We start from the raw sequence: 14909 nt of genomic DNA on the forward strand, positions 1-14909 counted from the left end.
GCCCTGCCTCCCAGTGTTGGATAGCCCCTTCTCATTCAATCTCAACTTCTGGGTCACCTCCTCACAGAGGCTTTCCACATCATGCCAGCTCATACCCCAATTTAATCCTGCATATATCTTGTTCATAGCTGACTTCAGTTTAATTGTCCATTTCCCCTAGTAGGAGGAAAGACCCATGAAAACAATGACCTTGTTTTCTACTTGCTTCACCAGTATCTGGAGCAGGGCCAAGGTGGGTAAGAAAATACTTACTGTGGAGAAAATGTCATTCCCCTCTCTGAGCCTCTATTTCCCCATCTATAAACAGAGTTGATAACTGAATAGCATTTACATCACAGTGTTGTTAAGGTTAAATGAGATCTACATGAAAGGCTCAGGTACAGTGTCTGGCACTTGATCGCTGGTGGCTAATAATACTGTTACTATTATTAATACCATGGAATGGAAGGAATCCCCTGGCAGGAATGTGTAGGAAGGGCTGGTGGTACTCCCACATGCTCCCCAAATGACCTGAGTTCCAAGCAGCTGGGCTCATTGGCCCTGGTCCATTTCTTGTTGCTGCCAAAGTCCTCAATACCCAACAGCAGAGAGGGGAAATTCAGGGATGAAAAGTGGAGGCAAGCATGCTTCAACTCAACTGCAAGTTTATTAGAAAGGCCATGGACAGATGAACCCTGAGTAACCAGCTGAGGAAGAAATGAAAAAGAGCCCCTGCCCCTCTTGGCCCACCCCACAGGCCTCCTGTGAACTCTGTCCTGTAGCAGACTCCAACACAAGTCAGCCAAAAAGTGCTTTCTGGATCTTCCTCCTGGGGCTGCCCAATCTCATTGCAGGGAACCCACAGCAGAGCCAGTGTAGATGCTGGTGCCTGAGCTGGAGGCTCTGGGGTCTTGGTCCTCTCTTCTGTCAGGAAGAGGTTTAGACACCCCCACCCAACCCCCAGCAGAACAGAACGGAAAAGGAGCTGACCGTGGATAGAGCAAGTTCTGCTAAACAGCCAAGGGCTCTGGAAGGTGGTGCTGGACTGCCTTGGAGGTATGTGCAGATGGCTACAGATGGCCGGTCGTGGGGTTCCCCAGGGTAGGATGCCAAAGCTCTACGGATTCTCAGCCACAGAGAGCCCTGGTGTGACTCAGTGCCCCTCCTGGGGCTGCACTGGCTCTTTCTGCTCCCAGAAAGGCAAATGGATCTTATAAAAATCCGCAGTTGACGCCAGTTTTTTCTTAAAAAAAGATGAGAGTTTGTACAGTGAATTGATTTCAACCAGCAGAACATGAGCTGAGAAGAGTCCATCCTGGGGAAGGAGAAGGCACTTCTCACACCCTCAGCAGGGGTGATTTGGGCTGGCTGCTTCCTGGGCCCGTTCGGGCTCTGCTCCCTCTGGCCCTGTGATTCAGGCCTGCTCCCTCTGGGAAGTATGCTGCCTCCATCAAGCTAGCACCGCCATGCGGCCTGGATGCCTTTGCCTCTCACAGGGTGGTGGAAGGCAGCTTCCTCACCCGCCGCTGGGCTAGGATAGATGACTCGATGGGCTTCAGCTGAGGGGTGGGCTTGGAGCTGTTGAGTGCAGAGTATGTAGCCGCCATGGCTCCCTGGAAAAGAAGGTGAGAGGTCAGATCATAATGGTCGGAGGTACAAGTGGGAGCAGGGACATGTGCTCCCCAGCCTCTCTCAGTGCTCTACACCACCCAGCCCCGTTTTTTTTTTTTTAAAGATTTTATTTATTAAAAAATAAATAAATAAAGATTTTATTTATTTATTCATGAGATAGAGAGAGAGAGAGACATAGGCAGAGGGAGAAGCAGGCTCCATGCAGGGAGCCTGATGTGGGACTTGATCCCGGGACTCCAGGATCACACCCTGGGCCAAAGGCAGGCGCCAAACCACTGAGCCACCCAGAGATCCCCAGCCCCCTGTTAATCTAGCCTTGGTGGTCCTTCATGCTCATTAGTCCTGCCTCCTCCTCAGACTAGAAGCTTCAGAGCTCAGAGCCTGTGTCCCCCAGAGGACTGTTGACACCCTTGTGTATTAGACTGAGGCTCCCTGAGGACAGACAGATATGGCATCTCCAGGCTATGCCACCCAAGTTCTTGCCCATGGAACCCTGGCCTGGGCCACCAGATGCCCAGCAGCCCAGAGTGGTCATACCTTCACAAGTTGCAGGTCTTGGTGGGACAGCTGGCTCTGAGGGAGCTTGTCTTTTTGGGTGATCCATGGGTGCTGCAGGACCTGTTTAGCTGTGAGGCGCTGGTGGGGGTCCACATGCAGCATCTTGGACACCAGGTCCTGGGGGCACAGCAATAAGAGGGTCGGTGGGAGGAGCTGGCAGGGGAGCACACAGCTAAGTCCACCATCTCCCACCATCTCCAGCCTGAACCCTTTCAAGAGCCTCTGTCATCCATTCTCCACATCACTCCAAGGCCTCCCCAAGCACATGCCCTTCTTTGGGACTTCTTCCTGGAAAGTCCTTTCCTTTCTCTTTCACCTTCTAGAAGCCATGCAGGAAGGTGGGGAGAAACTAAGATTGAGAAGAGGCAGACTCAGATTCAAAACTTGATTCTTCTGCTTATTAGCTAAGTATCCTGGGCAAATTACTTCAGCTCTCTGAGTCTCAGTTTCCCCTCAGAGAAAGAGAGAGAACAATAGTATCTGCCTCATAAGGCAGATGTGAGGGACTATTTATCACGGGCTCAACCCGTTGTCTGGCACAGAGGCTCCCATAACAGGAAGTTTGCTAACAGTGAGAGCTCAAATGTCCCCTCCTCTGAGAAGGCCTCTGCTTGACGTAGTCAGTATCTGCCCCACACCTCCAACACCTGCAGCCCTGGAGGAGGACCTGCCTTTCTCTGTTGCCTGGCATCTCTGTTCCTTGTAGGCAAGCCTGTAGGTCTCCTCACACCAAGTTCCCACAAGGCAGGGGCTGTGATCATGGCAGTTCTGTCCCCGACAGGGCTCAGAACATGGGAAGAGCCATGAATGATCACCAAGTGGTCCAAACAAGGTAGGAGGGTAGTCTGCCTGGGAATCTTCCACTTGGGGAAATATAGCATCAGGGATTTGTGAAACATTCCACTTGCAGAAACGAGGTTGCAGGTCACCTATTTATGAATTGCTAAAAAGCCCTGGGATAGGACCCTGCTTCGCCACCCCAAATGAACAGGGCCTCACAGACTCACCTTGGCTGTCTCTGAAACTGTGCTCCAATTTCCCCCACTCAGGGTGAACTTCCCACTGCCGATCCGGGTCAGGATTTCCTCTGGTGTGTCACTGGGTCCGTTGGCAAATGGAGTGTATCTGGAGAAAAGTCCACCCAGTCTGGGTATAGCCTCTGGCCTCCATCCTGGGGTGGGTGTGGGTGTGGGGAGCTGTGTTTCTCCCTTCAGACTGGGTACTCCCCAGGGCAGTATCTTCCCCTTCCATGTGGGGCTCCCAAAGGCAGGGCCTATCTTCAGACCTTCCTGAGGCAGGCCTGAGTCTCTCGCATCAGACAAGCACCCCTCCTACCTGTGTACCAGGGCTGGAAGAAGGGGCAGGGGGGAGGGGTCACTCACCCCGCCAGCATGGTGTACAGCAGAATGCCCAGGCTCCAGATGTCACAGCCTTCATCGTAGCCCTGGCGTTTCAGCACCTGGCAGGAAGGAAGGCAGGGGAGGGTGCTTAGTCTAGAGAGCAGCAGCAAGCGGCCACATATGTTAGTGTGCTACTCCCCAAAGCATAGGACAAGGATCCCAACCACGGGCTGGGATTGGTACCTAAGCTGAGACCATACAGACTGGAATCCTGGACAGTGTGGGGCCTCTGTAAAAGGGCATGAGGTCTCCTATGCCAGACCCCTTACTCTTGCAGGTAAGGAGGCTGGAACACTCACCTCAGGTGCCACAAAGTTGGCAGTGTAGCAAGGTGTCATGAGGAGCCCATTCTCTGCCCGTAGCTGCTTGGCAAAGCCAAAATCACAGATGCGTAGGCACTCAGGGTTCCCAGACTCGTCCACGTACAGGATATTGCTGGGCTTGAGGTCCCTATGAACAACCTAGGAGCAGAGGGTCCAGTCAGTTGCTGTGGGCAGGCTGCTAGAGGCCCAGGTCTACTGCCAGGGATGAGACAGTTAGGAAGAAGGCCAGGAGAGGGACAGAAGTACCCAGAATCTGAAAGAAAGGGAAGGGGCTGAAATGGGGCTCTTAGTGTTGCTGGAACTACCAACTGGAATTTCATGTGGATATCTGCGAGGCAGCCCTAATTACACCTGTCCAAACTCTACTTATTTCTCCCCTCAAGTCTGCTTATCACAGTTTTTCCTAAAGACAACTCCATCAATGCTTCCCATTGCTTGGGTCAAAATCCAAAGAGTCCTTCTCAATTCTTTTTTTCTTACATTCTTCAATCATGGCATCAGCAAACTCTGCTGTCTCTACCACTGAAATATATCCAGAGCCCAATCAGTTTCCAACCCTGCTACTGGCAGCACTGATCCCAACCAGGAACCCTATCGTCTGCCCCTGTATTATGGCAACCACTTCCTAGCTGGTCTCCCTGCTTCTGCCCTGCCTCCTACAGTCTGTTCTAAATACAGCAGCCAGAGTGATCCTGTTAAACATAAGTCAGATCATGTTATCCTGGCTGGAACTCCTCCAAGGCTTTTCCTCTTAAGAGGTAAAGTCCTTTAAAAAGGCTTACGTGGCCCCACTTGATCTCTCCCCTCCCTCTCAACCACATCTCTTGCACTCTATGTCCTCTAGCACCTTCCTCCTTGCTCAATCAGCTTCAGCCACACCAGTCTCTTTGCACTTCCTTCAACATGCCAAGCACACTCCTGCCTCAGGGCCTTTGCACTTATTGTTCCTATTTTAGGAACATTCTTCCCCTAAGCATCTGCTTGGTTCATTCTCTTGTTTCTTTCAGGTCTCAGCTCAAATATTACCTTTTCAGTGAGGACTTCCCTGGACCATTCCATATAAAATAGCAATCACCAAGTAGTACTCCTTAGTTTCCTTATCCTGCTTTATTTTTATCTATAGCATTTTACCACCATTTGATATAATATTTAAATAATTGTTTTTTTGAATTTACCCACTGCAATGTACTTCCATGGGTATTTTGATCTCTGCTGTATCTCAACATTTAGAATAGTTCCAGGCACACAGTAGGTATTCAATGAGCATCTACTGAATGCCTGAATGACACTACTGAGCCCTGAAGCAAATGACTCCTCTGGCCTGCTCCTCTGTAATCGGAGGGGGATGTACCACTCCACTTTCCATCCTCCCCACTCCCTCTGTAGGGTTATATATATAGCTACTCCTCCATTACCTAATTATCGACCACTCTCAGATCGCCAACCCTAGCCCAGAACTTTCCTGAGTCCAGGATCATATAGCTGCCTACCAGATAACAACCACTGAATGTTCCACAGACCCTCAAACCCAACACATCTCAGACTAAATTCGGTCTTACGCTCTTGCTCCTCCTCCCATGAGCTAACAGGGTGGTGTCAAAAACATTCAATGGCTCCCTACTACCTGCAAGATAAAGCTCAAAGTCCACATCTTGGTGTGGGGGGCTCGGCTATCCATTCCAGCTTCATTGTCCACCAACCACATCCTCTCAAGTGTCCTGAGCTCAGGCCAATGAAGGCTCCTTCAACCATAAATAACCATATCTGTCTGCAGAATGCCTGCTTACCTCTAGCACCAAGCACAGAGCAAGTGCTAAGTGAACTCTGTGCAGTGAAGGAACAAATCTACCTCTGAAACATGGAGAGATCTTGCAGGTGAGATTAGTTGATTCTCACAGATTAGTTGGCTTTATGAGATGATTCCTTCACAGTCCCAGTCGAGCCCCAAAGTCCTCTAGCAGGTACGTGTGGGACAGGAAGGTTGGAGAGTAGACACAGCCCAGGACAGTCCGCCTCCACAGAGGGAACAGTGCCAGATGAGGAGGAGAGGGCTACACTGGCAAAGTGGTCTTGGCGACACACTGTGAACTATACCCAAACCCTTGGGAAGCCTCCTCCTGGACAGTACCCGATCAATTCCTTGGGCTCTGTCCTTCCTAATGCAATCATATGGCCCCAAAGAGAAGGCCATACCCTAAGAATGTAGATTCTCTTCCCTGGGAAGGGCCCAGCCAAGCTTCCCAGAGTCAGGGATGCTTAGCTGAGGACACCAACTACCCTGTATGGGTGATCTTCCTTACAGAGTACTCTCCTGACCATGATCTCCTGGGGGCTGCCAGTTATACCTAGGTCAGTGGGCAGGGCAGGGGCTGCCGGCTCTATTTTACAGAGAAGGAAACAGGGGCTATGAGAAGAGAATGGACTTGCTCATATAAGTAAGAAGCAGAGGTGAGACTTGAACCCAGCTCTGACCTTAATTCCACAGTCTTTTTAGTTTAGCATGACACAGATGACACTTTCAGGAAATGAGGATATGAAAGTTCTCAATCTTTATCCTGCCCTAACACAACACAGAGAAACAACAAACTCCTACAGGTAACTGTGGCTCACTATGGCAGGTAGCCCCAACAGTGATTCTGATACCTGTCCCCTAGGCGTATGTGTGAGGTGTGAGGGAAAGGGTAGGGTATGCTCTGAAAAGCACAACAGGCTGTGCAAGCAATGAGGGAAGCCAGGCTGAGAGGGAGCCATGCAAACCAGTCTAAAGGGGCAGCTGCTACCTAACCTACTCCAGCTGACAGTCACCACATAGCCGCTTAGACCCAGGTTTCAAAAGTGGCCATGTTCCCCAACTCAACCAAACCAAAAGCAAAACAAAAACCACCCTACATCTCGCAGGCCAAACAAAATATGTGTGCAGGTCAAATGTAGCCACTGAGTAGTAGGCTGTGGTCTCTGGCAGGCTGGTGATACAGTCAGGCCAGGGTGTGAATCCTGGCTTTAATAGCCTGTATCGTGATCTTGGGCATGTCACTTAATCACTCTAGCCCTGTTTTCTCACCTAGAAAATGGGGCTGGTGACTGTGCTGAGTCAGGAAGGAGCATATAAGTTCTGTACCAGGAATATTTAGCACAGCGCATGGGAAATGACAGCTACTCTGTCATAGTAACAGTACTATGACAGTATACCAGATCATAGTAACTCCAGTACTCTCTGGGCTGAACCCTTAACTTCAGGCTGGATGTTAAGATACAGTGAGTGCTTGTTAAGAAGCTCTTAAAGAGAGATACCTGGGTAGCTCAGAGGTTGAGCGTTTGCCTTCAGCTCAGGGCATGATCCCAGGTCCAGGGATCGAGTCCCACATCAGGTTCCCTGTGAGGAGCCTGCTTCTCCCTCTGTCTATGTCTCTGCCTATCTCTCTGTATCCCTCATGAATAAATAAATAAAAGCTTAAAAAAAAAAAAGCTCTTAGAGACTATAGGACAACAAGGATCAGAAAACTAGAGGACTGGGAAGCCAGATTAGCAAGGAGACTTTTACTTACTCTCAGAGCCTCAGCTCTCTCACTTATAAAATGGGCATAATGACGATACCCACTTCCAATTGTTTGTTGAGACAATTAAGTGAGTTGATATGTGAAGTGCTTAGGACTCTGGCCTGTGGGAACTGCTGTGTAATGCCCGCTACCGTGAGCAGCCACACCTTTGTCATTATCTCCATCACTAAAGGATATGCATTTAGGCACCTGAGACCAGCCACACACACACACACACACACACACACACACACACACACAGAGTGAAGTTCTTCTGTGGAAATCATCTGGTTAAGCAGAGAAGCCAAAGTGTGACTCTCTACTGAGTTCTCAAACAGGCCATCCTGGGCATAGTGGGGGCCCTTCTGGAAACAACATGAGGGAAGCTAGGCTTAAAAGGGCTCCATGTGTTAAAGAACTCTTGCAAAATAAGATGAAACAGGCAGACAACCCAATTTTTGAAAATAAACATAGGCCTTGAACATGCATTTTATGAAAGAAGGCAATAAACCCACAAAGAGGTGCTCAATTTCACTGGTCATCAGGGAAATGCAAATGAAAACCGCTATGAGAAAGCGCTCCATGTCTACCAGAATGGCTAGGATTAAAATGATGCAAAAGCCCAAGTGTTGGCAAGCACCAGAACTCCCACACACTCTGGAGGGGCTGTAAGCTGGCAAAACAGCTTTGGAGAACTGTTTGGAATCACCTACTAAAGATGAACTCACACACACACACACACACACACACGCACACTGCAACCTGGAGGGTCCACTGCTAGGTCTGTACACAGCATTAAAACCCACATGTGTGGGGCTCCTGGGTGGCTCAGTCAGTTGGGCATCTGCTTTTGGTTCAGGTCATCATCCTGGGGTCCAGGGATCGAGTCCCACATCGGGCTCCCTACTGGATGGGGAGTTTGCTTCTCCCTCTCTCTCTGCCCCTCCCCCTGCTCATGGTCTCTCCCTCCCTCTCTCTCTCTCTCTCTCTCTCTCTCTCTCAAATAAATAAAATCTTTAAAAAACAACAACAACAATAACAAAAGCCACACATGTGTAGTCACCAAAAGACAGTGCTAGAATCTTACAGCAACATTATTTACTTGTCATAGTCAAAAGTTGGTAACAACTCAATGTCCATTAACAGTAGAATGGACAATCAAAGCATTGTCTGTTCATACAGCAGAAGTTACACAGAAATGAGGATGAGGAAGCTACAGTCACAGGGCAACAGGGTAGAGGAATCCCAGAGAGCATGTGGTGTGGTGGAAGCCAGATACAACAGAGTATGTGTATGTAAAATTCAAAGACAGGGAAAACTAATCTAAGCTATTAGCAGTTAGCGTAGAATGGTTATCCTCGGGAAGGGTGCAGGGCCTGGAAGGGATATGAGGGAATTTGGGGAAACTAGAAAAGCTCTGATTCTCCATCTGGGTGCTGGTTATGTGTGTGTTTATTCACTTTATGAAAATTTACTGACTTGTACATTATGATTCATGTTTATGTAATACTTCAATAAAAAGATAACATTAAATCAAAGAGAAGGTCCCAGTGGGCCCTGTTCCTGGTCATCCCCTTCCCATCCCTCTTAGGAGATTCCCAGCTTCTAGACTACAGATACTGCCAATTCATAATCAGCTCAAAGAATCTCCCTTCTAATTCCTCAATGAGAATTTCCCATTTCCTCATCATCTCCCCTGGTATTTGGAAAGGGCCAGAAAATTTAGAGACCCACAGACTCATGGCATGGGGAAAGAGACAACTTTTCCCCATAACACTCTCACCAAGTGGTTGTCTGTATTTAGAGTTTATATATCCCTAGTAGAGGAAGCAGCTCTTTTTTTTTTTTTTTTTTTTAAGGAAGCAGCTCTTACTCTAGAAAGTCTCTCCTTGCTTTGAGCTTTAGGTGACCCACTGGAAACTCACTGTTTTGGCTCTGTCTTCTAAACCTTCCTGGGGTAACTTTACCTAGTACTCACCCACTTGAGAACAAAACAGGAAAAGGAAGCATTTACTATCTGACCTGATCTATTTAAATATTAGCCTATTTGCACTGACCATTTCAAAAGCCAAAACTTCTTCAAACATGACCATTAAAGCAGTACATGTGGTAACCAAATTAAAGCTCTGATTATTTTTTTTACAAAAGAATCTTCCCTAATAAATTAGACAGAATCAGACATTGCCATTTTTGCAAACTCTAATGAAATGATTAATTCAGGTGAAGATCCTGAAAGGATGAAACCATGAAAGGCTGGTGCAAGTCTTTACGAGACACCATCAGACTCACTCACCACTTGCCACCCATTCACTCATCCCTAGACTGTGACCACCTGAGAGGACCAATGACTAATGGGGGCCAAGTTACACTGTGCTTGGGGATGTGATGCCATATGAAGTACACTGCACCTCCTATGAAGTGTGTGTTGTTGTTTTTATTTTTTAAGATTTTATTAGGGCAGCTCAGGTGGCTCAGCGGTTTAGCGCTGCCTTCGGTCTAGGGCGTGATCCTGGAGACCCGGGATTGAGTCCCACATTGGGCTCTCTGCATGGGGCCTGCTTCTGCCTCTGCCTCTGTCTCTGCCTCTCTCTCTTTCTCTCTGTCTCTCATAAATAAATAAAATCTTAAAAAAAAAAAGATTTTATTGATCCATTTGAGAGAGAGACAGTGAGAGAGAGCACAAGCAGGGAGGAGAAGAAGAAGAAGGCTTCTCGCTGAGCAGGGCTTCTGACTCGGGGCTCAATCCCAGGACCCCAGGACCATGACCCAAGCCAAAGGCAGGTGCCTAACTGGCTGAGTCACCCAGGTGCCCCCATGAAGTGTTTTTTAACTCCTTGCTTCTGAAAAGAAGTTGATGCAGAATATAATTAAGACTTCAGAAATATAGGCAATACAGAAACAATTAAAATGATGCCATAAATGATGGCACATTTAACAAAACTCATCAGGTTATACACTTAATATCTACTGTACGCAAATTTTATCCTAGCTTTTAAAGAGACTTAAGGGAGTAACAAGTGAATGAAAGATGTAAATCATGCAGAGACTGTGATTCCAACATGCTAATGGCAAAAAAGATTTTTTGAAAGGTCAATAGGGAAGTGTATCTATTGACTACTACGTGAACACAGTAATTGTTAATTTTGAGAGTTGTTATGAAAGAAAATGTCTTTTTTAGAGTTATGGATCTACAACTAAGATTATGAAAGGTCTAAGATATGTTTTAAAATACTTTAATTAGGGATGCCTGGGTGGCTCAGTGGTTGGACGCCTGCCTTCAGCTCGGTCGTGATCCCGGGATCCGGATCGAGGCCTACGTCAGGTTCCCTGCAAGGAGTCTGCTTCTTCCTCTGCCTATGTCTCTGCCTCTCTCTCTCAGTCTGTCTCTCTCATGAATAAATAAATAAATCTTAAAAAATAAACAAAAGAAAATACTTTAATTATAGGTATTTATGAGCCAAGTGTCATAGCGTCTGCAACTTCCTTTCAAATGCAACTATAAAAAATGTATATTTATATGTAGAGATAAAGATAGAGAAGTAGAGACTAAGAGAGAAACAAAGATCAAGAAAATGTGGCAGATTGTTAAGATTTGGTGAACCTAGAAGGGAAATGGTTTTCACTATAAGATTCTTTTTTTAAAAAAAAAAATTTTACTTATTTATTTATTCATGAGAGACATAGAGAGAGAGGTAGAGACAGAGGCAGAGGGAAAAGCAGACTCCATGCAGGGAGCCCAATGCGGGACTCGATCCCAGGACTCCAGGATCACACTCTGGGCCAAAGGCAGGCACTAAACCACTGAGTCACCCAGGCATCCCTATAAGATTCTTTTTAACTTTGAATGTTTTCCTCAATAAAAAGTTGGGAGAAATACTTCAGTAACATCGAAGAAGAAAGAGAGGGAGAGAGAAAGCAGAAGAAGGAAAGAAGGAAGGAGAGCAGAAAGGAAGGGAAGGGAAGAAAGAAACAGGAAAAAAGAAAAGAAAGAGAAGAAGGGAGAAAGGGAAGAAGGGAGATAAAAATCTCAACAATTCTTTAATCTGGGTGATGGGTATCTGGAGGGTCATTATACTCTTATCATAGTTTTGTATATGTTTAAAATCGTTGCTAATAAAAAGTTAACTTAAAAAAAAAAAAAGGCACAGCAATGATCTGGCCCTATTCCTCCCCAGTGCAGCAAGGTGGCGGCTCCCACTATCCTGAGTCTGCAGATAAGGAAGCGGCTGAGAGGTGAGAGGCCTTCCCAACCATACACACTGGACTTGGACACAGCTAATCGTTGGATCCCAGAACCCACGCTGTCTGACTTGGAAGCACCCCAAAACATCATCTCTCCAGGGAGAAACTCATGCTAACTCTGCTTTCAGCTTCTATACACACCACAGTAAATTTTCTACCACCATCCTATGCAATGATAAAGGCCAAGTCGTATGGTTCAGACAAATACCTCTTCTCTAGTACCTGCTATCTTTCCAGCAGCATTTCTTCCTGCATCCACTTCCTCTGTCCTAGCAGCCAAACCCACAACCAGATTCAACTCCCTGCTGGCCCTGCTGCTTCCCAACTCACAGCTCTATCTGTAGCTCTTCAACCACAGGCCTCAGTCAGACATTCTGGCTCTATTTTCCCTGGCTGTGTGCCCTTGGGCAAGTGATCTCACGTCTCTGAGCCTTGGTCTTCTTACCTGTAAAGTGGGGCCAATAATAGCACTTGCCTCATTGCATTGTTGTGAAAATCAATTGAGATAATGTAAGGAAAGAACTTAGCATGGTGCCTGGCACACAGTAAGTACTGTGTAAACAGTCCATTTCACAATCTGGCCTCATCTCTCCCTCCTTCCCTTCCTTACATGCATCTACTTACCCACCCACCATCCCTAGTCTCCCCTCTGTCTGGCTGGCTGAAGACTACTACTGCCTGGGCCAGGCCATGGCTCATGCACTGTAGTGATGGTATGACCCTCGGCAGCCCATCACCCCCACTGAGTGCCCCCTACCCCAGACTTACCCCCTGGGAGTGCAGATACTCCACGGTTTTGCTGATGGTGTGCAGGACAAAGCTGGCCTCCCGCTCGGAGAAGAATTTCTGCCGCAAGATCTTGTCTAGCAGCTCCCCACCCCGCATCAGCTCTGTCACCAGATACACGTGTTTGCCATCATCGTACACCTGCCAGAGACCTCATCATCAGGTCCCTCCTCTCCATGCCAGGCTTGAGCCCCCTGGTTACCCGGTCACTAGGCCAGGAAAGAATGACATGAGCCTTGGACATGTGTTCTGCTCTGTGCTTCAGTGGCCCTCACAGGGGCTTCACTTATCTGGGGCCTTGTCCTCCCTAGACAGGAGGATGTTGGCACTGGTCCACCAAGGGGCAGTGAATGCCTGAGAATGCCTGAGCCTGAAGTGGAGGGACTTGGGAAGCAAGGATCTTTTCCTCTCATGAGCAGAGGAAAATTAGAAATCAAAGGAATGGTAGTCCTGAGACAAATCCCAGAGTTGAGTGCCCCAGCCCCATCCCAGTCTCAAGGACCCCACTTACGTCTTTCAGAGTGATGATGTTGGGGTGCTGCCCATACCGCAGAAGAATCTCAATCTCTTCTGAGGGATCCCGCTTGCTCTTGTCGATGACCTGAGGAAAGAGAGTACATGGGCAATATCAGGAGGACAGTCTCCAGAGTCCATCCTTGCCATGGAGCCCACCCTGTAGGCCTTGGGGGACAGTCTCAGCCACATAACTTTCACTCACCCACAGAGCCTAAGGAACCAACCCTCCCCCACCAAAGGGCCAAGACTACATTGGCCTCCCCCCACAGCCCAGCAGCCTTGGCTGAGACACGCTCAAGAGGCTCACCTTGACAGCATACTCCATATTAGTGGCCTTATGTACACAGCGCTTGCACACGGAGTAGGAGCCCACACCAATCGTCTCCTTTACAACGTAGCCATCGCTAAAAACCAGGTTTTTCCCGTGGAGTTGCTGTAGGAGAGAGCAACAGGTGGGGCTGATCCTCTACTCTAGAATGTGGGGGTCATCCCCCAGCATCCAAGGCCTTGGCTCAGTGGAGGTGGCACCAGGCAAGAGCCAGAGGCCTGGGGCAGAATCTTGGTCCCGTAACCTTGAGCAAGAATCTGGCCCTTTGGGCCTCAGTTTTCTACTCTATATGGGCACCTGCAACGGCTCCAGGCTGTGGTTAGACAGGGGTGAGGGGGGCAGGCAACAGAGCCACAACACACTCATCGAGAGATCTGTGGCTCTGAGGAAGCAGGGCAGGCCTGAGGGACGCAGGAGCCCTGAGCTGGGTCCCAACTCTGCCACCTTCTGTGAACTTGTGTGAGTTGCCTCCCCCTTCTGGGGTGTCATAGCCCACCTCATGAGGTGTCTTACAGTTCTGAGCCATTCATAATAGCAAATGCTTCTGTGGTGCCTAGTGTGTGGCACTATTCACAGTACTTTTCAGCAGGTGACCACATGACCCCTGGTTCAGGCTTGTTGTCCTTGTATCCAGTCTGGTTTAATATTTGTCCTGGGGATGCCTAGGTGGCTCAGTGGTTGAGCATCTGCCTTCAGCTCAGGGTGTGATCCTGGAGTCCCGGGATGGAGTCCCACATGGGGCGCTCCCTGCATGGAGCTTGCTTCTCCCTCTGCCTGTGTCTCTGCCTCTCTCTGTGCTTCTCATGAATAAATAAATAAAATCTTTAAAAAAAAAAACTTTGTCCTGGACAAAGACCTCCCTATGGTATAATATATTAGTCACCTTAACTTTACACATACAAACCACCTATGGAGAAATGTTCTATCATCACCCCCATTTACAGCTGAGGAAATAGAGCACTGGGAAGGTAACTGTCTCATCCAAAGTTCCTTACCTTGGAAGCTCTGAACCCCGGCAGTAAGCTCATGCCTCTCAATTCTAAATTTCTCACAGGGCTGGCAAAGTGTACTAATGGGGGACAAATGGGAGGAAACATGAGCCTTCTCCCCAGCCCATCCTTGTCAGGGACCTGACAGCCACTCCACAGCATCACAGCAAGGGCACCCCCTTGCATGTATTTATCTAGGCTCTACAAGGTCCCTGGCTCTACTGGGAAATGCATATCCATGTTGTCATCCCTGTTTTACAAACAGAGGAACTGGGGCCCACAGAGGTTGGGAGGTCCAATGGACCACACAGTGACAGTCAGGGGTTGAACTCCGGAGCCTGTATTGTCAGCCGTTCTGCCTTTGTGGCTTCTAGGTAGGAAAGACAACTAAGTGGCAGTCTCCTGCCCCCTCACCTGTACCACTGAGTGCAGTGGTGCCTGTGGGGCCCGAGGCTTGCCGTCATCCTCCATCAGGCCAGTGGCCACGAAGCTGAAGCCACGGAACAGCTGATGGGCACCAGCACTGGGGGGGATGCCTGGGGAGTCTGCAGGGACAGGAGAGGGATGCAACTCTGAGAAGGTGCCCTTGACCCCGAGGCAGCCCAGCAAAAGGAGACCAT

General features: G+C 48.4%; 1 protein-coding gene across 6 annotated transcripts in view; it reads right to left on the reverse strand.

Annotated features, from left to right (window-relative positions):
• Positions 1–627: 627 nt before the first annotated feature.
• RPS6KA1 (ribosomal protein S6 kinase A1) overlaps positions 628–14909 on the reverse strand; it is a 36753-nt gene continuing 22471 nt past the window's right edge. For all 6 annotated transcript variants that reach the window (XM_077898975.1, XM_077898978.1, XM_077898976.1 and 3 more), the window contains 9 exons: positions 14704–14834; positions 13280–13405; positions 12968–13057; positions 12439–12597; positions 3869–4030; positions 3552–3628; positions 3177–3294; positions 2149–2286; positions 628–1592 (listed from right to left, as the gene is read on the reverse strand). In XM_077898975.1, the coding sequence (XP_077755101.1) occupies positions 1470–1592; positions 2149–2286; positions 3177–3294; positions 3552–3628; positions 3869–4030; positions 12439–12597; positions 12968–13057; positions 13280–13405; positions 14704–14834 (1124 nt within the window). In that variant the 3' untranslated portion in view covers positions 628–1469. The remainder of the gene's footprint in view (positions 1593–2148; positions 2287–3176; positions 3295–3551; positions 3629–3868; positions 4031–12438; positions 12598–12967; positions 13058–13279; positions 13406–14703; positions 14835–14909) is intronic.

This window comes from Canis aureus, chromosome 5 (genome assembly GCF_053574225.1).
Source record: "Canis aureus isolate CA01 chromosome 5, VMU_Caureus_v.1.0, whole genome shotgun sequence".
NCBI classification, from domain to species: domain Eukaryota; kingdom Metazoa; phylum Chordata; class Mammalia; order Carnivora; family Canidae; genus Canis; species Canis aureus.